The sequence below is a fragment of the Clytia hemisphaerica genome, unplaced genomic scaffold, assembly GCF_902728285.1.
Source record: "Clytia hemisphaerica strain Z4C2 unplaced genomic scaffold, Clytia hemisphaerica genome assembly, whole genome shotgun sequence".
In the NCBI taxonomy this organism is placed as follows: domain Eukaryota; kingdom Metazoa; phylum Cnidaria; class Hydrozoa; order Leptothecata; family Clytiidae; genus Clytia; species Clytia hemisphaerica.
In genome coordinates this window covers 287,750-309,171 of record NW_027104027.1, presented here as the reverse complement: position 1 = coordinate 309,171, position 21,422 = coordinate 287,750, and the positions used below count along the sequence as shown (strand labels likewise).

General features: G+C 34.0%; 1 protein-coding gene and 1 non-coding gene across 2 annotated transcripts; both read right to left on the bottom strand.

Annotated features, from left to right (window-relative positions):
• Nucleotides 1-1,909: 1,909 nt before the first annotated feature.
• Nucleotides 1,910-15,747, bottom strand: LOC136811636 (CTP synthase 1-like). Its single transcript, XM_067068261.1, is given in 18 exon segments — nt 1,910-2,449; nt 2,720-2,816; nt 3,220-3,275; nt 9,780-9,876; nt 10,092-10,135; nt 10,281-10,343; nt 10,558-10,652; nt 10,843-10,931; nt 11,199-11,331; nt 11,588-11,748; nt 12,001-12,084; nt 12,933-13,013; nt 13,279-13,319; nt 13,322-13,391; nt 13,515-13,615; nt 14,362-14,532; nt 14,717-14,892; nt 15,707-15,747. Coding segments are annotated over 17 exon segments (1,770 nt in total). The 5' UTR covers nt 14,883-14,892; nt 15,707-15,747; the 3' UTR covers nt 1,910-2,228.
• Nucleotides 15,748-20,658: 4,911 nt separating this feature from the next.
• On the bottom strand, nt 20,659-20,731 carry Trnaa-ggc (transfer RNA alanine (anticodon GGC)). Its single transcript has one exon. It is a non-coding gene; the product is annotated as a tRNA-Ala (tRNA).
• Nucleotides 20,732-21,422: the final 691 nt, after the last annotated feature.

The window sequence follows — 21,422 nt, the reverse complement described above, 5'->3', positions numbered from 1 at the left end:
ATTTATTTTTCGTTCACAAGTTTTCGAGTTAGCTATCTTGGATTTTTTTGTATGGTTAGTAGAAAAATAAAAAAAAAATCGAAAAAGAAGTAGGCAGAAGGAAGTTTGCTTGTTTTTCTTCCTCTTTTCTTCTACGTTTATGCTTGAATTTCGACTTGCATGAGTTTATGATTTTTTTACCATACGCTTTGCTTACTTCTTCGTCCGTTAATTCAGGTCTTCCGTTCGCTAAATCAGGTCTGCATCCGCTGTCAGAAAAAAAAGTAAAATTTCAAAGGAAAATGTTCGTACGCAGAGAAAATTTTTTCATATCCCACTTTTGCTTGATTTTTGTCGACTTTTATTACACTTCTTATACACATTAAGGAGAAGAAAAAGTTTCTTAACAAACATATTGAGTTTCATGTATGAAATAAAGGCCCGAACCAAACGAAATGAATTCGAAATTTTCTTCAACCGAGTGGAAGGGGTTAATAAAAAAGTACGTACTTACTCAGGGGGGTATAACCATTTGCGTACGCTTGTGTACAGGGGGGGAGGGAGTACTCGATTTCGACATTTTAGTGCGTACGTACTATGTGGACGGCCCCCAAAACTTGCTTCCCTTTTCAATAAAGGCCGCGGATCTAGCCTTTCTGGCTTTTACAGATCTGTGGCTGGGTAGGGGGACGATAAGGGTCAGTTTTTCGCGTTCCAAAAAGTCGCTTTAAGCTTTAAGGGTTACAAAAATCAGATCAATAGTTCTTCTAACGGTCGGAAAATTCACGATTTTTAGGAAGCTTTGATTCAGTTTGATTTTGAGACTTGATTTTTGATCTCTAGAGATCTTCAACAAAAAATCTCTCGTCCTTAACACTGAAACTTGGGACTCTTTCAGATACAAAGTCTGGCCGTCTGAATGAGTGGCATTTGTATCTTCTGACATTTACTCTCAGGTGCCAAATAAGCGGGCCCCCCGCTTGTTAATATTTCGAAGATTTTTCAACCCTCCGGCCCTTATAAGGATCCCCCTGTTTATTAATAATTTTTAAGAATAATTTCAGCTGTCAAAGAGAAGGCCTCTTATTATATCCTGATTTTAGCCTTTATTTACCTTATTTTTGGGGTTTCAGAAGTACAATTTCCAACCCCCCGGCAATTAGGTCCCCCCCCGTTTATTTGGCACCTAAGAGTAGCGAATTTGTGATCCCGTCGGACATTCTCAGGTTTATCTCGCCGTTATTTATCAGTGGTACAATTCCTACTTTAATTCCATTCTTCCCGAGGGTAAAACTCCTCCCAGTGGTTTCTGAGAAATCTAAAAAATTACAAGTATTCATGAGCAGTCGTTCATCACTTTTTTAAATATCACAAATGAAGTGAATATATGCATATGGACCCCCACATTTTTCTCACTTTAATTCTTTCACCAGCTTTCACCCAGATTGTTTGTGGTAAGTCCACGTGACTTATATTTTTTGTGGTGCAGGGTCAGCTTTTGATACCTGCCGTTATCGTGTAATCTAGGAAAATGATGGATGAAAAAGAGACTAATTTGCGAACTAATTCACGCGAATATTGTATTCTCAATTTGTGGAAATAAGTTCACGAAAACATCAACCCACTTGATAGTAGGGAGTCTAATTCTATTACCTCCATGTGAAAAATAAAAGAGGAACAACCTATGCTTGGATTTCAAAACTTCTGGACAAATGAAAGGCCTAATATCGATGATATAGACTACTGTAAGACTTAGTGGAAGAAATCTTTAACCTTTTTTATCTACTTTTGATATAGTCGAAATGTTTTTTTTGGAAATCCCCAACAATCCCCAACGCTTTTTTACCAGCTTTTACCACCAAACCAGTTTCGTGAAATTTGAACGTCTAATAGCCCGAATAGTCGATTTGATAACTAAGGAATAAAAATCTTTGATATAATAATTTCTCTTAATAATGCGTATATTTATTTTCAACTCAGTAAATAATCCAACCATCAGAAAGTTCAGAAATGATATTAAAATCTGAGATGCTACGTTCCTACATAAACAACAATATATTCCAGTTTTCCAGCTAATATTGGTTATATATACACTCATTTCTACTTTAGTCCTTTCGTTTTTATTGCAAAGTTTTCGTTTTTTGTGTCGAATTCTACATTCAATTTTTCGCTTGAAGTCAATATCGAGGACCAGGTTCGTCATTCATTACATCGATTCTCACTTTTTAAAATTGCCAAGTTGCATAATGCTATGAAACCAATTCACTTGATAGGGATAAATCACCCAACGCATCTTCAATAGGTTCGAATTCATGAAAACTAGACTGTGGGGACAGACGGCCACCTCTTGATATATACCCATCTAACTTTCCGATTGACGCCAAAATGAATCCAAGATAGGGTGGTGATGGTTTCAAAGGGCGTGACAGAAATTCTGGATGAAATTGCACAGCCAAGAAGAATGGATGATCTAAAGATATTAAAGAGACATGGGAAAAAATGAAAAGTGAGATGATGAAAGTATAATTTAGGGTCAAGTCTCAAAGAGTAGAGGACGATTAGATCAAAATGTATTGCATAAAGTTTTGTATTAGATTAAATTACAGGATAGGAAGGATATCATATCAGACGTAACTTTTATCATCTGCTTATACATCGCGTAACATTAAAAGCATTAATCAACAATCGCTTTAAAAATAACGATCGTATGGATATTTATGCATAAAATACAACATCTTACCGTCTAACTCGACGATTTCCATCCTTTCTCCATCAATATCTTGTCCCACAAAATGGAAACCATTCTCTTCGAAAAATTGTACGTTCGCTGGATTGACCTGCAGAAAAGATGTAACATACGGTAACAGCTTATAAGCCAGTACTTACAAACAAATGCGTAGGACCTCTCCCCGAGTAGGGTTTTTGTTTTCACACCTTTTGATGAATCAAATTTTTAAGTTTTTCGGCCTCAACCTAGCACTCTAGATTTTGTAACTTCCGATACAAGAAAGGTAAGGTTAAAAGAAAAATTCCCGGGGGGGGGGTACTTAGGCAAATGGAGGGTACGATATGTGCCACCCTTAAGGGTACCTTTTTTGGATATCCAAAGTCACGCTAAGGGTCGGAAAAATCAGAAATCAAATTTAAGTCCCACTAAGGGTAGGAGAAATAGGGATTTGAGAAAATACCAAATAAAAATAAAAATTAGCCAACATGTCGGGAACATGGACTTTTTCTTACCTCATATCGATGTCTGTGTCTTTCTTCTACATAGTCAGGGTTTCCATATAGTTTCCCTAGAAACGTAAATTGACAAAAGCTACAAAATGCTCACTTTTATTAATTTCGCATAGCGAAAGTATTACGATCGTCTTTCGCGGCGGCGGTGTAATGAAAAATTTAGAAAACGAAAGTAGTTGAAACTTCTAGAACATTCTCGAAGATTCTAAAATATGGACTCACTCGCTAAGATAAAATTTAATGATTCCAGTCCGCAAGTGCTAGGTAGGTGGAACCAAGCGTTCGTAAACATTCTCGTTTTTTTAAATGGTGGATTTTATCATGCTGTCAGACTTGCTCTGGATATTTGTATTTTTATCATGTTTTTGGTGTTTTTAGAGTACTTAAAGAGGCTTATATTTCTTTTAGCATAGTATTTTATGTTTGTGTAGTTAGTAAATATGCACCAATAAAGTGATAGGGATCTTACAATTAAAGAGTTGCTCTTGAACATCACTACACACAACAACAAATATACAGACAAACACAACAACAGACAGGACCTGACAGGTATGATCTTCAATTTTACAGGTAGAATTATTTGTTGATATTTGATTAGGTTGTGTTGTAAGAAAGATTATCGTTTACTTAGTATTTCACAGAAGAATTCATTGCAGGGGGTGTCAATCTATAAGTGATAGAAGTTACCTTTTGTTAACTAGGTAGGTGCGATGTGTTAATCGTCATTTTCCAGACTCAATGTCAATCGATGACAAATTTATAACCAAATGACCGATTGGATGTCGATCGATTTCAATAATCGAGACTATTCTAACTGATAATAGATTTTTTTAATCGATTGGACTCGATTAGCTGTCAATTGTGATCAATCGAACATCTTTATAATAAATCGATGGAAAATCGATCCCAATTACAATTGATAGCCAATCGAGCTTCCCATAAAATCTTGATTATCGATTGTCTATCAATTATCGAAATCAAACGATATCCAATCCATTGATTATTTATTGATTAGTCATCGATTGGAAAAAATTATCGATTGTATTTATTGAGTCTGGCATGTTGGATTGGCGCTTCGTGGGATAGTGGTCATTGGACCTTGGTTGCTACGCAGGCGTCAAAGTTTGGGATTCCCACTCACAGCGGTTCACTTGGAAAGATATCGAGCCTAAACGGCAAGACTGTTGTTGAAGTCTATATCAAAATCTTACTGAAAAATTTGTATCAAGCAGTCAAGTTTGATTGAATACTGACTGTACAATGGATTTGAGTTTTAATTGATCAGATATATAACACAAAAGACAAACTTTTTTATACAGTGTCAGACTCCCACTCAAAACAATTGATTCATTTTCAATCGATAACATAACACATCGATAACAAATCAATTGACTTGATATCGATTGGTTCTGGTACCGTAAGTTGGTCTAATGTCAACATCCCTCTTCTAATTCCGACACCCTTCCTTAGAGATAGGAATAATAGGAAGGTTGGGATCACTTATAGACAAAAGGTATTTTCCTCTCTGATCGCTAAGCAAAGAAAAATGGTTTCCATCAGCGATTCTGACCTTGTAATTATCCCTATCTTTAAAGAAGGTTGTCGAAATTAGAAGGGGGATGTTGACATTAGACCAACGTACAGTAATTGATAGGTATTTGATAATGTTATGCTACTTATGACATTAAGGAAGGCTCCATTACATTAGTTGATTGATTATTCAATGATTGGCTCTAAGATGATCAATCCAGATTGATTATTTAACGGTTGCAAGTTTAATCAATCATCCAATCAATGATCAATACTCAAAACTTTCTAATAGCCTTCATTACCTATCGAATATTGGAACAAATTGATTGGTTATTGATCAAAAAAAGAAATAGAAGTCAATCAAATTTGATCGACCTGCTCTGAAATCGATTTCCTACTAGTCAATCCCGGGGGGGGGCATTCCAGGTAAGTGACCTACCGGACGTGTGGCCCTTAAGGGTAGGTTTTATGGACTTTGGAAAGTGCACTGTAAGGGTTGATTTGTGAGCAAGTGGGAAAAAATGCACTGTAAGGGTGTAAAATTTGAGAAAATACCAAATTTTGAGGTAAAATTTGAGAAATTTCAAAAAATTTTGCCCTGAAAAGGGCAAAAAATTTCGAAAAATTGCACTATAAAGGGTCAATTTTCAGCCAAATTTTTCCTGCACTGTAAGGGTCCAATTTTAGAGACCTGATTTTTGGCTGAACGTACGGTCGTTTTCAAAATTGAGTGCCCCCCCCCCGGGTAGTCAATCAATAAATTCTCAAAAAATATTTAACTCCACGTCTCAATAATATGGATGCAAGGCAAGTAACACAGCAGTAACAAAGTTTTAGCTTTAAGGTAAAACATTTTTGCAGAAAAAGAATTGGCCTTAAAAATTTAGATTAATTTCCATCAAATTTAAAATATTTATGTCATTTTCCAAATTTGTGCTTTTCGAGCCTTGAAACAGTTTTTTTTATCTAATAGCAATATTTTGCCAAAAATAGCCCTTAATGGCAAAATTAAATTATTTTTATATTGATTTTTCAAGGCATCAGCAAAATAAATGCCCGTTAAAGTTCATTGTGTTTTATTTTGTTTTATTGAGATAGTATATATTATGTATCTGTCATTAAAGAGAAGTTTGTCGTCTCAAAAGAATGTAGATACTTTAATTACCTTTCAAACTAATTCTCAGCACCAAGTTATGTTAAAGTAGAAAGTTGTGTACCGTTAGAACGTTAGAATTGGAATGATATATTAGATGTGAACAATCTATATGACTAAAATGTTGAAATATTGAGAAACTATGTTTTTTGTTTACCTAATATTTTTGTCAATAGTCAAAGATATTCGTATGATATTGATATGTAACTTGGCCACACTGGGACAGTTCACATTTGGGTGATAATAAAGCTCTAGCCCCGTTCTATTTATTGCATTCTATTAATGGTGACGGGGGGATACTTAGGCATAAATAGGTGCCAGGTATGTGCAAGGTTTGGTTTTTGACCTTCCCTGAATTATTCTCTGAATTATCTAAGGTACGAAAAAAGTCATAAAAATCTCTAGAAGGTTAGAAATTTTTTTGAAAATGTGCTCTAAGAGTCACATTTTCGCCTTGTCTCTGTAAGGGTAACTTTATTCTCTGTTAGAGCCAGTTTTTCTCAGGTCTGATTGACATTCTCCAACTCTAGTACCCGTCTAGTACTCCCCGGTCGTTTTTAATATGATTATTTCATCTATGAATAATCAAATACTTTGTTGCGAAATTTTCGACTCTCAGTCGTCTTGTTGAAATTGAAATACTTTTACCAGCCTTTGAAATAACAAGAATTGATATCTACGTAACGTGACAATTAAACAATCATTCAGAACACAAATAGTGACGATCTATTAAAATTAGTCGTTTGTTTCTTATAAAAAACGTTTAGAAACCAAAATTTCATGCTCTTGAAATATTTTTTCATATTCAAGAATTTGTGAGCAAAAAAAACATCTATCTCATAAAAAAATTGAGTAATTTGGCTAAGAACATTGATGTATGCTTATTAATAGTGATTCTTATATATAAAGATGCGTTTTTTGAGGTGAAAAATTCTTTTTTTACAAAAACCTGCTTGAGCCATCTTTTACCTACTTTCATGCAAAAAATCAGAAAAAAACAATGATCCAATATTTCAGTCGAAAAAACCCATTTTTTGGCAGTTTTTAGCTGAAATTTACCCCAAAAATTGTTTTCCAAAAATCGAGCTCCGTCACATTCGAGGGTTTATAGTTATGCATGTTTGTGCAATAAATCATAAAGAATGAAAGAGCCAATCTCGAGAAAAACTAATACCTAAGTAATTGATAATGTGCTTATGAAAAAATATCGAATTTGGCCAGTTTTTTTATAAAAACACGCCAAGCAACCCAAATTTCCTGTCTAAACACACATATTCTTCAAAAGTAAGCCCTCATGAGCAAAAAAAAACAAACATATTCCTCATAAAAAAATTGAGTAATTTGACTAAGAACATTGATGTATGCTTATTACAAGTGATTCTTATAGATAAACATGCGTTTTTTGAGCCAACAAAATTTTTTTGCAAAAATCTGCTTGAGCCATCTTTTACCTATGATGGTACCCTACTTTCATGCAAAAAATCAGAAAAAATTAATGATCCAATTTTTCACAAAGTCCAAAAAACCCGTTTTTTAGCCGTTTTTTGGCCCAAATTTGCCCCCAAATTTTTTTTTTGAAAATCGGGCTCCGTCACATTTTGCCCACTACCATTTTGCACCTTTGTACCAAAAATCAAAAGATTCCTATGATTCAATCCCGAGAAAAGTTGGTAACAGACGGACGGACGGACGAACACAGGTTAATTTATAGGACCTCCAGGTAGGTCCAAAAACTTGGGACACTCTACAAGATAGGGGCTAAAGTTGATCACTCATGAAGAACACCCTACTTAAATTTAGCGAAGTCTCTATAAATCGAACACCGGACAGGAATGGAAAGTTTATTCGAATCATGGGAATTCCAAGTAATGCAAGCTAAGTGTTTGATAACTGATAGGAAGTTACGAATCAGGCTCTAAAGTAATATTTAAAGTTTTATGTTTTTGGCAAAAAAGTGTAGAGCTTTTGTGGTCTTTTGGATTATCGAGTCATAACCACTAACACATTATGATCATTAAGAGAAAAGACAGATAAATAAGGCAATCCTTCAAAAAACGTTCATGAAGTCTTGAAAACCGATCCGAGTTAGATATCATAAAGAAAGGTTGAAGAAACAACGAAAAGATGAGATATACTTTGCTTATTTTTTCACTTCTTTTGCTGTCTGTTGAATCAGATGGCGCAGTATTTAAAAAAGTGAAGCCAACGGTGAAACCAAGTGTGAAAGACCCACGACAAGTACCATGTACTACAGTAATGGTCAGAATTTGCAAAGTTATCACGTTGTTTGGGCGGAGAAGAACTATTTGTAGAATGGTACCACGAATCGTGTGTAAATCGTTCGCTTCGTGAGAAAGGATGACATGGTAATAAAAACAACGACAAACTCCGCTATCAGTAAAAAAGACAATCATTTTGAGTGGTACTTTACTTAACTACTTGTATCTAGTAAATTTACGACGTTTTTTTCTCTCTGAATGTTTTAGCAACGTAAATGATATCGATGGGTATCACAGGAACTTATATTTGTCAACTTTTTTTTGAAATTATATATTAAAGATGGACTGGAACCAAAATGAGCTGTTTCAAAAAAAATCAGTTTAGGGGATGGGAGGCTGCAAGGATGGAAGAAATACTCCAGAGAAGTATTAAGAAATCTTTAAAATTTACAGAGAAGTTGCAAGGGCGTTTCCCTGGACATGCATTAACTTCTTTCTCTTGATCGGCTTAAAGTCTTTGAAAGATCATATAACTTTAAAAAGGCCTCGGTGAAGTGTGATATGAAAATTGATAAAAATGTGGTTGTTCTATTCCGTGATAGAATGTGGATAACGAAAACTCTTAACTGTATAGAAATCAGATATTTTTTACTTTTATTGATAAATTTAATGTATTTAGTGTAGTATATAGTGTATTCTAAAAATCATATCGTTTTGAAAGATTTTCAAAAAATGTTTGGATAGAAATAACCTTGGACAATAATTTCTAGGGAATAGTTGACCTTCTCAACTCTTTACAAAAAGCTGTCTGAAGTTTTCATATTTTACAACTGGTCACAAAATAAACAGTTACGGACTTTTATAGGTTTTCGATTACTGCGCAAAGAAGAAATTAAAGATTTTATCCATTTGGAGAAGGCTTTGGCATGAAGAGACGAAGAAAACGATTCCGAAGAGTACCCTGCACCAAGAAACTTTTGGAACATAGTGAAACCATTCATTTCTGGAGATTTCAAAGGAGAATTTGTCGAATAGAAGAAAAAGTTGTTTTTAACTTTATATCATAAGCCTTTAAGAAAAAGAAATTTCAATACTCCAAATTCAGTATAATGTTCAATTTCTTAATTATGTCCCGAAAGGACACGGGGAAATGGTTTTGTATAAAGTATTTCCTCGTAAGGAAAGTACCACAATATGGATTGATTGCTTTGGCCATTTTGGTCAAATATTGGAAATAGTTCTGTTAGGCTTGTTAAAAGCAAAATTTATTTTTTAAATGATCCCTTAACCACAATATAGAGTACTTCGTTCAAAAACTTTTTAGTAGCAATATCTTTACTAATAAGGAGGTCCTCCTTCAATGAAACAAGATTGATTTTAAGGACTGATGACTTGTACATAAAGAGTGGGTAAAATCCGTAATTTACCCCTAGTTACCCCTAGTTACACCGGTAAAAATGTTTAAAACCTAAAGTTTTTGGTTTAGGATGGGAATATGGAACAACCACAGACATTTATCAAGGTCTCAGACTTAGATTTCGTCATTTTCGGCCTTAAATAAAAACCAGGCTTTGAAATTGACCAGTGTTCGTTCCATCCCAAACCCAGAACTAATTTTCTTTTTGTGTCTAAACTGATAACAAAGTATACACACTTACTTGCAATCGAGTTTTTCGTTTTGAAGATAGTCTTTCGTTGTCCGAGACGTAATGTACCTCCCATCTGTCCCTGGTTATGTTCTGGCATCTCAATGATCTGGAAAGAATAAAGAGATTTATACACATTAGCCAATAGCTAAATAAAGTGACCGTAACAGGAAAATTTAAGGGAGTTTGAAGTTTGGAGTTTCAAGAAAATATTACGAGAAAAGCAGCCGAGTCCAATATTTATTTAGTTTAAATGGTTCTTGTAAATAAAACTCGAGTGTTTGACTGGAGAGATGTTTGCTAAATGATCTCTGAAATTCTTACAACGGGGTGAGGAGTTTCTGGATCAATTTCAACAGAATTGGCACCTGAAAGAAAAAACAACATTAATTTTAGTGCTGTAAAATTGTTGACAAACCACGATGATAGTTTTTCAAAATTTTCCCTTTTTTTATTATGTATCATTTGTTTAAATCGAATTCTATCGAAATATATAAAAAATACTTCCTTTACCTTCCCATTTTAAAACGTGACGAGCAAATTCAATGACTGCAATTTGTAATCCAAGACAAATTCCTGTAAAATTTTCAAATATAGATGTTTTATATTAAAGTTAGAGTTAACAGGAAATAAATTTCAATGATCTTTCTTCAGACACATATTCCCAATGACAAATGATCGAAATCTAGTGTAATTAACCATGAACTCTTTTTTTCTTTTTTAATAATTTTGCTATGAGCTATATTTAACTAAATCTAGGGTCATAATGATAACAAAAAACGAAATTTACCTAGATATGGTTTTTTGTTTTCTCTCGCCCATTTAGCAGCTAATACTTTTCCTTCTGATCCTCTGGATCCAAAACCACCAGGAACTAATACTCCTCTAAAAATTTAATATAAAAAGTAAATTTAGAACAAACCCTTCAAGTGCACTTAAAATAATGTTAGGTTCTTACACCAAGGATTTTACTTTCCTTATTTTTGTCCAATTTTAAAATGTTCTCATAAAAAAGTACACTCTTACAGATAATACACAAAACTAATATGTTTAAAAAACTAATCTTCCGACTTACTGACAACTGCAAAGCAATTGCCATGCTTCGTGGTAATTGAAAGGATCTGTTTGCCGCCTAGACTCCTCCAGCATTTCAGCGTCGACCCACTGTAGAGAAACAAGAAAAAATAGAATATTCAAAGTTTATTTATGTTCAAAAATCAGTTTTCCTAAAAAAGGAATTTGTTACAAGAATATCGTTTGGACGATTTTCTCGGTCTCAACAGAGCAAACTATTCTTAATACTGAACTGGTCTGGCTTTCAAAAGAGGAAAAACATTGTTAATACCAGGCTTTGTCAGTGAAAACTTCACACGTGAGGTCAGTCATACTCCTAAATTTGAGTTTTGTTAATCAGTATATGCATTGCTTTACCTTGATTTTCAGTGTTCTTCTACAGGCCATGGCTGAATGTTTGAGTGCTTTGATGACAGACATATATGTGTCTTCAAACTTGATGTATTTTCCAACCACAGCAATGTTGACATCCTCAAATGGGTGATCTGATCTAAAAATTCAACAAAATGAAGTTGTTGTTTCGAAGTTACATTTAAAAATAGAAAGCAAGCCTAGTAGAAATTTATTTAGTTTTCTTTTAAATTCCTTTGCAAAAAGTACCCATCCCAATATCATATTGCACCAGTATGACACACTGTGAAGTTAGTTTCTTATTTCTCAATATTTTCAAGATATTTTATGTAAACCTTGAGAGAAATTGAGAATTTTGGCAAAAAAAGTGTTATCAGTTTCACAAAAATACAAACCTTTCAGCCAATTGTCTCCATTGACAGAGAAAGGATTTAGGACAAAGCTTGAGACTTGGGACATCAAGTTCCAATTTTCTGATAACATAATCGACAAATCCTTGTTGATGTAACAATAATGGAACTCTGTATACTGAAGATACATCTGGAACACTCAGAACCTTTGGTTAAATATCAAAAAAAAATTTATTGATAGAGAAAGAAGTTGGAAATGATATTTCTTAAGTGACACCAGTAAAGCGCTTATAACTCCAGCTGAATCTGGAAATTTCATGAAATAAAATCAGGACCTGGATGGAGAAGAAAATTTTCATTACACAGATAGAAGGCAAGTCTTGAACATAAATTTGAGCTGACTTTAGAATTAGACAAACTTAATGTTAAGATTAAAAAAAAAAAGATTATAATTTTACTTGATCTTGTGCAACATGACAGTAAGTTGATATTTTCTGTTTCATCGATTCATCAATCTCTCTCGATCGACTTCTTGCAAGAATCTATGGAATATAAAAATAAATTATAAAATAAAGCAATATGATAATCAAGGGGGGGGGGTCAGTACTAAAATTTCAGACATCATGACTTGTGGTGGTATTACAAAAAAAGCCTTAAAGCATTACCATCCCCACTGGGTTTTTTAACCTTCGAACAATAGAATTTCTCTGCCCATTAGCATTTCAATAGGAATTTTTATCCCCACTGAGGAAAAAGGTTCCACCGAGACTGTGTTGAAACAGGGGTGTAATTAACGTTCTGCTTTTATATGCTATGGAATAAAAAATGTTTTCGAAGTTGAATGCTTTGTTTTTGTAAAGAAACATTGAGTAACTGGATAGAAAAGGAAAAGCAAGCGGTAAATTAGAGGTTAAAAATAACCAATCAATTTTTGCAATAACTAAAGTAGAGCAGAGGAAAAGTGTTTCGACTGTTTCTGAGTCTTTATCTAGAATAGAGAGAGATAGATCAGGTTCATTGACAGCTTAAATAAACAGAGTTGGTATTTTGTTGAAAGTCCTAAGACCCATTTCTGAACCGATTTCCAAAATAAGCCTAATTTAGGTGGACACTATGCTAAAATGTCAAAAGAAATTTCAAAAAACCTTATAGTACTCATATGTGTCTTGGATTTTAGTACTGACCCCCCCCCTGTAATAATACAAAATCAAAACATACATAATTATTGTAGACCCTAAAACTTCTCAATGACGCATAAAATGCTTTTTGCTCTTTGAACTCGTAAAAAATTACTTATAGACTGTGTATTCACATCTGTTTATTGAAATATTAGTAGATTTTTGAAAGTAAAATGTAAGAAAAAAGATAAATCTGGGTGGGTAAATCTTACAACATCAGGAGTGAAACCGCAACCTCTGAGTTCCCTGACACTCATCTGTGTTGGCTTGGATTTCATCTCCCCTCCTGCAGTCTAAAATGCATATACGTGGATATAAGAATTTAGTTCAAATTAGTAAAACATTTTATCTTGCTATCAGTTAGTAGGCATACAGTTATAGTTACAAGCCATATTAGCTGTTGGTAACTTTTTCATTAAAGAAATGAAGTACTATTACTCTCGAAAAACTAGCGTCTAACGCTCCATATAATGTCACAAAGATGATTCTATAATTTGACTAGATTTGTCTAGACCAAATCCAGGTTTGCCTACACTGTATCAAGTATTAATTACTTACCTCAGGAATCAAACTGACATGACAATTAAATCTTTTGCGCCAACTTTAAATTGGAGTTGTCGCATTGCTTCTATGTATGGCATACCCTCAATGTCCCCAATAACACCTCCAAGCTAAAGATAAAATGGACAACAAATTTCTTACTTTTCAAATTTACATCTGAGCAGGCAAATTAATGAGAAAAGCTTTTTTTAAATATCATTTATCCTTTTTGACTAATAAATTTCAATTCTTACTTCAATGACACAAATATCAGGTTCTATTCCAGAGCCATCAACAGGTTTCTTTGCTACCTCTCTGATCCAATTTTGAATAGCGTCAGTAATATGTGGGACAACTAGAAAATTAGAAAATTTAAAACATTTAAGACAAACTAAAAACATTGGTGTGATTGCGACAGGTACATCAAGGGTGAGGACTGGAGGCTTGTCGGCCGTCATCGACCGTCACCAAAACCCAACTTAAGGCTTATGATAAGGCTGCAAAGAGTTTTAAAGTGTATATACTATGTTATTTCTATTGCTTTCATGCTAGTTGATGATAAGAAAGTCATTTTTAGCTGTTTTTAGTGATATATCCCAAAAAAAATACCTCAAAGGGCCTCTGCCTTACGTGCCTCTGATTTACGTGGAAATTTTCTCGAAAACCAAGGTTTTCTAAAAATGAATTCTGCCTTTTCTAGTGAAGGTATAGTTGTGGTTTTTTGGCTAGCAGTTGTAGTTATATGGGTGGAAACAATAAGCTAGAAAATTATGGTATCGCAAATGTTCTCCCCACTTTTTTTTTAACCTGAACTTAAAATTTTGAAAAATATGACAAATTGCGTTTTGAGATTTTTTCAACTCTAAGGCAGAAGACTACTGTGTCACCATTGATAAAGGAAAATCCTTTATTTTAACATTTTTTCAAAGCAGTGATAGTTGGGCTTTCCAGAATGGGCTTACTTTTTTGAATCGGTTTAGTAGATCAAAAGCTATGACGGAAAGCATAAAACTGTCATTTTCCCAAAATGACAAGGCGTGCTGGGGGTGAAGTTTCGGGAGAGAAGGCGTGGTAAAGGTTAATGATAACTAATCAACATACCCTGCACTGTTTTACCAAGATAGTCTCCTCGTCTTTCTTTCTCAATTACATTTTGATAAAGTTTTCCAGTTGTAAGATTGTTATCACGATGTAATTTGATGTCAAGAAATCTTTCATAATTTCCAAGATCCAAATCAACTTCACCACCATCATCTAATACAAAGACTTCACCTAAATAACAGAAGAGAATTTCCCCTAAATTAAATTCCTGCCAATTTTAATTCCTTTCGAGTATATTCCAAATTTGAGCTATTTCAGGGCTTTGAAAAACAGTTCCCAATTGAAAAACCTTTTTGACAATTATTTGCCAATCTAATTCCCTTCTTCCATTTAGGTTTCTAAAGATAATATTTACCATGTTCATAAGGTGAGAAGGTACCAGCATCAACATTCAAATATGGATCAATTTTCACTGAAGTGACATTCAATCCACATGCTTTCAGTATGGCACCAATACTGCTGGAGATCACACCTTTTCCAACACCACTAATTACTCCTCCAGTTACCAAAATGTATTTCATGTCTGTTTTGGGGTTGGTCTAAAAAGCAGGGTAGCCAATTGGGGTAGCCAATTGGGCTAGGTTGTGGGGTACCTAAATATTTTACAGACCAGAATAGAAATACCGAAAATGAATGCATAGAACCACATTTTAATGACCAGGGAGCACGAATCTGATTGATACTTAGATTGATCATGTATGATTACAAAGATAAACAAAGATATAAATTACCACGTGTTAATGCACGAGGAGTAAGAAATAGAGCTTCATTATAAAAGCTATTTCAAAAGACTTTTTGTATCTATTATAAGCTGCCATATTAAAAAATTTTGAAAGGAATTAATTGTTTGAAACATCTAAACATGATATAAATTAAACAATAGATTCAATAACAAAGGATTGTTAAGATATGACAAGATTAGAGATCATATGGCCTAAAGGCGATTTCAAAGTCAAAGCTATTATCATCGAATTACAGCTTCACGGAAATAACAATTAAAAACATAAATAAAATCTAAATCTAAAATATTAAAAACTGTTTTGTATATATTTTTTATTCGGGTCTGTAAATTTTCAAACGAAGCCAAGCAGGAAGACAAAATGGCGCCAGGTCTCTTGAGAAGTAACAAAGTTTAGTACCTTTGGAAAAAAGGCTATTGCGGCTGAAGTTCGAAAGGAATCTTAAATTTTATTACATGGAATCATTAACAAGATGTTGTATAGTTATTTCCACATGAAAACAGGTTTCAGATTTCAAAAGTTTAGGCAAAAAGAGGTACCCCATAACCTAGCCCAATTGGCTACCCCATTGGCTACCCTGCTTTTTAGACCAACCCTCTGTTTTGTGATATAACTGGTACCTTTGGTAAGTGAAAATGAGAAAACCTAAAGAAACTATTAAGTCTGATAAATTAGCTTTAAAAAGGCCCCTTACCTTGAAATATATATTATATATGCAGCTTAAATTTAGTTGATTCGAGAAGTTTTGGACCCTTTTTTGGGGCCATTTTAAAATGATAATAACTTTCAGTATAAACTCCTGCAAACAAGATTTCCAAAAATGTTTTGAAAAACAAATTTGTATATGATGTAGTCACATGATAACGAGTGCAATTCAAGAATAATTTTCGGAGTGATTTTTTTTGTTATTAATTTTCCGAGTCCGAAAGGACAAGGAAAATTCTAAACAAAAAAATCACGAGTGCAATTTTCAAGTTGTACAAGTTATTATGTGATTACGAGCTAAGCGCAAAACTTGTTTCACTACTTTTCCCCGTTAGAAAAGTAAATTACACTGAAAGTTTTACATTTTTTTTCTTCTATCTACGTTGTTCTTTTATTAAAGTTTATAGATTTTCTTTCTCACAAAATGAAATCTGAATGCAATTAAAACATTTGATGAAAAAAAATGTAAGAAAAAATATTTAAATCAATTTTGTAAACATTGGCAGGGCATCAAGAGTGTGATTAACGATTAAGAGTAATTTTTTCTAAGAGTCTTCAGGGTGTGATACCTCACCCTCTTAGATTTTGCTGAAATTTAGACCAAACGTTCTATCACACAAGAAAATAAGACCCTGAAAATTTCACCTTGATATCTCAAGTAGTTTTGAAGATACAGCGTCTTAAAGATAGGCTACTAAGCGAAAATTGACCCCTAAAAAGCATGAACTCTGGAAGGGAGCAGATTTTGAAAGCCAATGAATTTTCATTCAAGTACATTAGAAAGCTGATTTTCAGTGGATTTCAAGAACTTTTTGTAGGGAATCAGAAAAAATCAAATTGAGTCTCCAAAATTTTCCCCGAAATCTCTAGCACCTCCTGTAGAGGGCTTCAAACTTCAAACGTAATCTGAGTTTGGAAGCACTTTTAGCTGTCTGCTGATGGTCCTTGAGACATTTTTGAAGCAAACTTTTGACCTAGAGTGGTTTACTGGTGGGTTTTGGCAGCAAAAATAACATTTTCAGGATTTCTAATCTTGCATAACCGTCAAAAATGGCCGAAAAAATTGCTATTTTGGCAGATCTGGAGCAAAATTCACGATGGCGTATCTTTTTGAACCCACAACAAATTTATTTGAAACTTTCAGTAAGGCTTCCTTAGTAGGTCTAGTTTACAACCTCAAAAAATCTCAGTGGGGGTTTGAAGTCTCTTAAAGATATGATCGATTGAAAATTTGCTTAACTTCGTTGTTTTTTCCCTCTTAAAATGCTAAATCAGGTCCACTTGGGGGGCTCTAAAGGTTAATTCTTGTCAAAGTATTGGTTGATATTCTCTAGCCAACTAATCATTGGCATTAAGGGAACAACTGCAAAAGATTTCAGGTCATTTCCATCAACAGATGACATTTTATGGCAGTTTCTTTATTTTTAAGTACAGAATATGTAAAAAAATGAGACTGGCATCTAGTCTTTCCTACCATTCCAGGGCCCATATTTTCAGGAAAAGCCTCAACCTTTCACATTTTGGTGAATATTCATCTTAAATATAAGAAGGTTACTTCAACTAAATGGATTTAACAGTACTTAAATCTTATTTAAAAACGTTTTAGACTCATTCGAAAATCCTACTTTGACAATAATTTGCGCTTTACCGCAAAACTTCTAAGTTCAATTGTCATGATTAGCTTTAGGCTAAAAACAATGAAGTTAAAGGGACATAACAGTACTTGCGAAATTTGTAAACAAACTGTACGCAGCAGATACAAAATCAAAACAAATGTCACATGTCAAAATAACAAATCAAACCAAATATGGCTAATTTTGATTGTTCAATTGTTTTACAAGTTTGTTTTGGACACGTGATTTTAATTGTTCTCTTTAATGACACGTGGTTCGCGCAGTGTTTACATTTTACTACTTTAATGTCCCTTTAAGCAAATTTTCAATCGATCATTTCTTTAAGAGACTTCAAACCCCCACTGAGATTTTTTGAGGTTAGAAACTAGACCTACTAAGGAAGCCTTACTAAAAGTTTCAAAAAAATTTGTTGTGGGTTTAAAAAGATACGCCATCTTGAATTTTGCTCCAGATCTGCCAAAATAGCAATTTCTTTGGCCATTTTTGACGGTTACGCAAAAATAGAAATCCTGAAAATGTTATTTTTGCTGTCAAAACCCACCAGTAAACCACAAGGACCATCAGCAGACAGCTAAAAGTGCTTCCAAACCCAGATTACGGAAAGTTTGAAGCCCTCTACAGGAGGTGCTAGAGATTTTCGGGGAAAATTTTGGAGACTCAATTTGATTTTTTCTGATTCCCTACAAAAAGTTCTTGAAATCCACTGTAAATCAGCTGTCCAATGTAGTCAAATAAAAATTCATTGTCTTTCAAAATCTGCTCTCCACCAGAGTTCATGATTTTTAGGGGTCAATTTTCACTTAGTAGCCTATCTTTGAGACACTGTATCTTTAAAACTACTTGAGATATTAAGGTGAAATTTTCAGGGTCTTATTTTCTTGTGTGATAGATCATTTGGTCTAAATTTCATCAAAATCTAAGAGGGTGAGGTATCACACTTTCTTTATTCTGAAGATTTAAAAAAAAAGGCTCTTAATTGCTCTCTACAGGATGCAATTAACGATTGATTTCTCTCTTTGAAGGCGCGCCAAATAAGAAAGAAAAACTCATTGTACGATTAGAATGTTTAATCTGAAAGATTATTGATATCGGTTCGATTGATTCCAATAATCAATAGGTAATTGAGTCTGTTCCAAAATCTTGAGTTTTGATTGATAATCAATTGTTTTATTTTCATCAACTCAATCATCATAGAGCCAGTGAATCATGAATCAATCTATAGACAATCAAGCCTCACTTAAGATCCTGATTATCAATTTGCCATTGGAAAAAGTTATTGATTGTTTATTGAGTGGGAGACTCTGGAATTAACAAAAGTCATTTAAATGCATTAACAAGTGATACTTTTATGGACCTACCTGGTTATGCATTTAACACATATATAATTGATATCTACATAAACGTGACCATTAAACAATTATTCAGAACACAAATAGTGACGATCTATTAAAATTAGTCGTTTTTTTCTTATAAAAAAACACGTTTAGAAACCAAAATTTCATGCTCTTGAAATATATTCTTTCATATTCAAGACTTCGAGAGCAAAAAAACATATCTTATAAAAAATTCAGTAATTTTAAGAACATCGATGTATGCTTACTAATAGTGGTTCTTATAAATAAATATGCGTTTTTTGAGCTGAAAAATTCTTTTTTTACAAAAATTTGCTTGAGCCATCTTTTACCTACTTTCATGCAAAAAGTCAGAAAAAAACAAGTCCAAAAAACCCCATTCTAGCCGTTTTTTAGCTGAAATTTACCCCAAAATCTTTTTTCCAAAAATCGAGCTCCGCCACATTCGAAGGTTTATAGTTATGCATCTTTGTGCAAAAAATCATAAAGAATAAAGGAGCCAATCTCGAGAAGAGCTAATACCTAAGTAATTGATAATGTGCTTATAAAAAAATATCGAATTTGGCCAGTTTTTCTATACAAGCCTACCTTACTTTCCTGCAAAAAATCTGAAAAAATTAATGATCCAATTTTTCACAAAGTCCAATAAAACCATTTTTTAGCCGTTTTTTGGCCCAAATTTGCCCAAAATTTTTTTTTTTGAAAATCGGGCTCCGTCACATTCGAGGGTTTGTAGTTATGCATCTTTGTTCAAAAAATGTAACGAATGAAAGAGCCAATCTCGAGAAAAGCTAAGACCTAAGCAATTGATAATGTGCTTGTAAAAAAATATCGAATTTAGCCAGTTTTTCTATAAAAACACGCCAAGCAACCAAAATTTCATGTCGAAACACACATATTCTTTAAAAGTAAGCCCTCCTGAGCAAAAAATACATCTATCTCATAAAAAAATTGAGTAATTTGACTAAGAACATTGATGTATGCTTATTAATAGTGATTCTTATAGATGAACATGCGTTTTTTGAGCCAACAAAATTTTTTTGCAAAAATCTGCTTAAGCCATCTTTTACCTACGATGGTACCCTGCTTTCATGCAAAAAATCAGAAAAAATTAACGACCTGATTTTTCACAAAGCCCGAAAAACCCGTTTTTTAGCCGTTTTTTGGCCCAAATTTGCCCAAAAAATTTTTTTTTTGAAAATCGGGCTCCGTCACATTCGAGGGTTTATAGTTATGCATCTTTGTGCAAAAAATTAGAAAAAACTAACGAGCCAATCATGAGGAAAGCTAATAACGAACGAACGAACGAACGAACGAACGAACAGACAAAGGTTAATTTATAGGACCTCCACCGGGGTAGGTCCAAAAAACAACCATAAATTGATTTGTAGAAGTCTATGCCACACTTGTAGGTATCGCTTAAATTCCCTTTTACAGTATCTCCTCATTTCCCTGTCTTTCCCCTCTTATTTCTTCCTGGACCATTTGAAGATCTACAAAAAAGGTAATTGACCTCTAAAACTTTTGCTAAATTTATGTTTTAAGCTACAAATAGATCATTTGGTGAAAATTCTTTTCCTGACATCTTGACCCTTTCAGTCCCATGGCACCCCAGGGATGTTCCTTTTTCCATTTGTTGTTTCCCAGAGAACTGCACAGAGGTTCTTCACTTTCTTTACAGTGTGAAATATAGAGAATCTTTTTTCAAGCTTTCAAGGTACATAAAAATAGCTAGTCATGTGCAAAAGAAATGCATGCAAAAAGCATTTTCGAATGTAAAGTTGTGTGAAATCAAGTGCGTATTACTTATGGGTAATGAATCAACGGATCCTGCACTAATGTACTTCCCAGTTTTCTCAAAGGTAACGAATCGAGTGGGGATTGAACCCACGACCTCTCGCTTGCCGGGCGATTGCTCTCCCAACTGTGCTATCGGTTCGTTGCTATTACACTAGTTCGTAGTAGACGAGGGGAGCGACGTGCTCAATGTTCACCATCTGGTACCTGAATTCTACGAATCAATGGAATTGCCACGAACTGAGACACAGCTAGTGTCCAATCTCCAACCAACCCGCTAACTTTGAGAGAACTGTTAAGCTATGTACATTGAGGAGAGGCATTTCAGACAACTAGTCCATCAACAGTCACTGTGTGAAATCAAGTGCGTATTACTTATGGGTAATGAATCAACGGATCGTGCACTAATGTACTTCTCAGTTTTCTCAAAGGTAACGAATCGAGTGGGGGTTGAACCCACGACCTCTCGCTTGCCGGGCGATTGCTCTCCCAACTGCGCTATTGGTTTGTTGCTATTACACTAGTAAAGTTATTTTTCACAAAGATTGTTGATAATTTCTACAGGCAAAAACGTAAGCCCAAAAGTAACATTTTTTTACAAATTCTTTTTATCATTAAGATTTTTCTCTGAATGAAAGCTATTCAAATAATTCCTTTTTAATGTGGAAGATTTTACTTTGGTCTTTATATATCAGTAACATGAATGGGTTGTGATCATTTTTTCATAGAAAAGCATATGAACAATGGGACAACCTGAGAATCTTATGATGGGGGTGATGAGGGTGTTGAGTCTCTGCCTGAAATCATGCCCAATGAAGAGTAAAAGTGGGGGG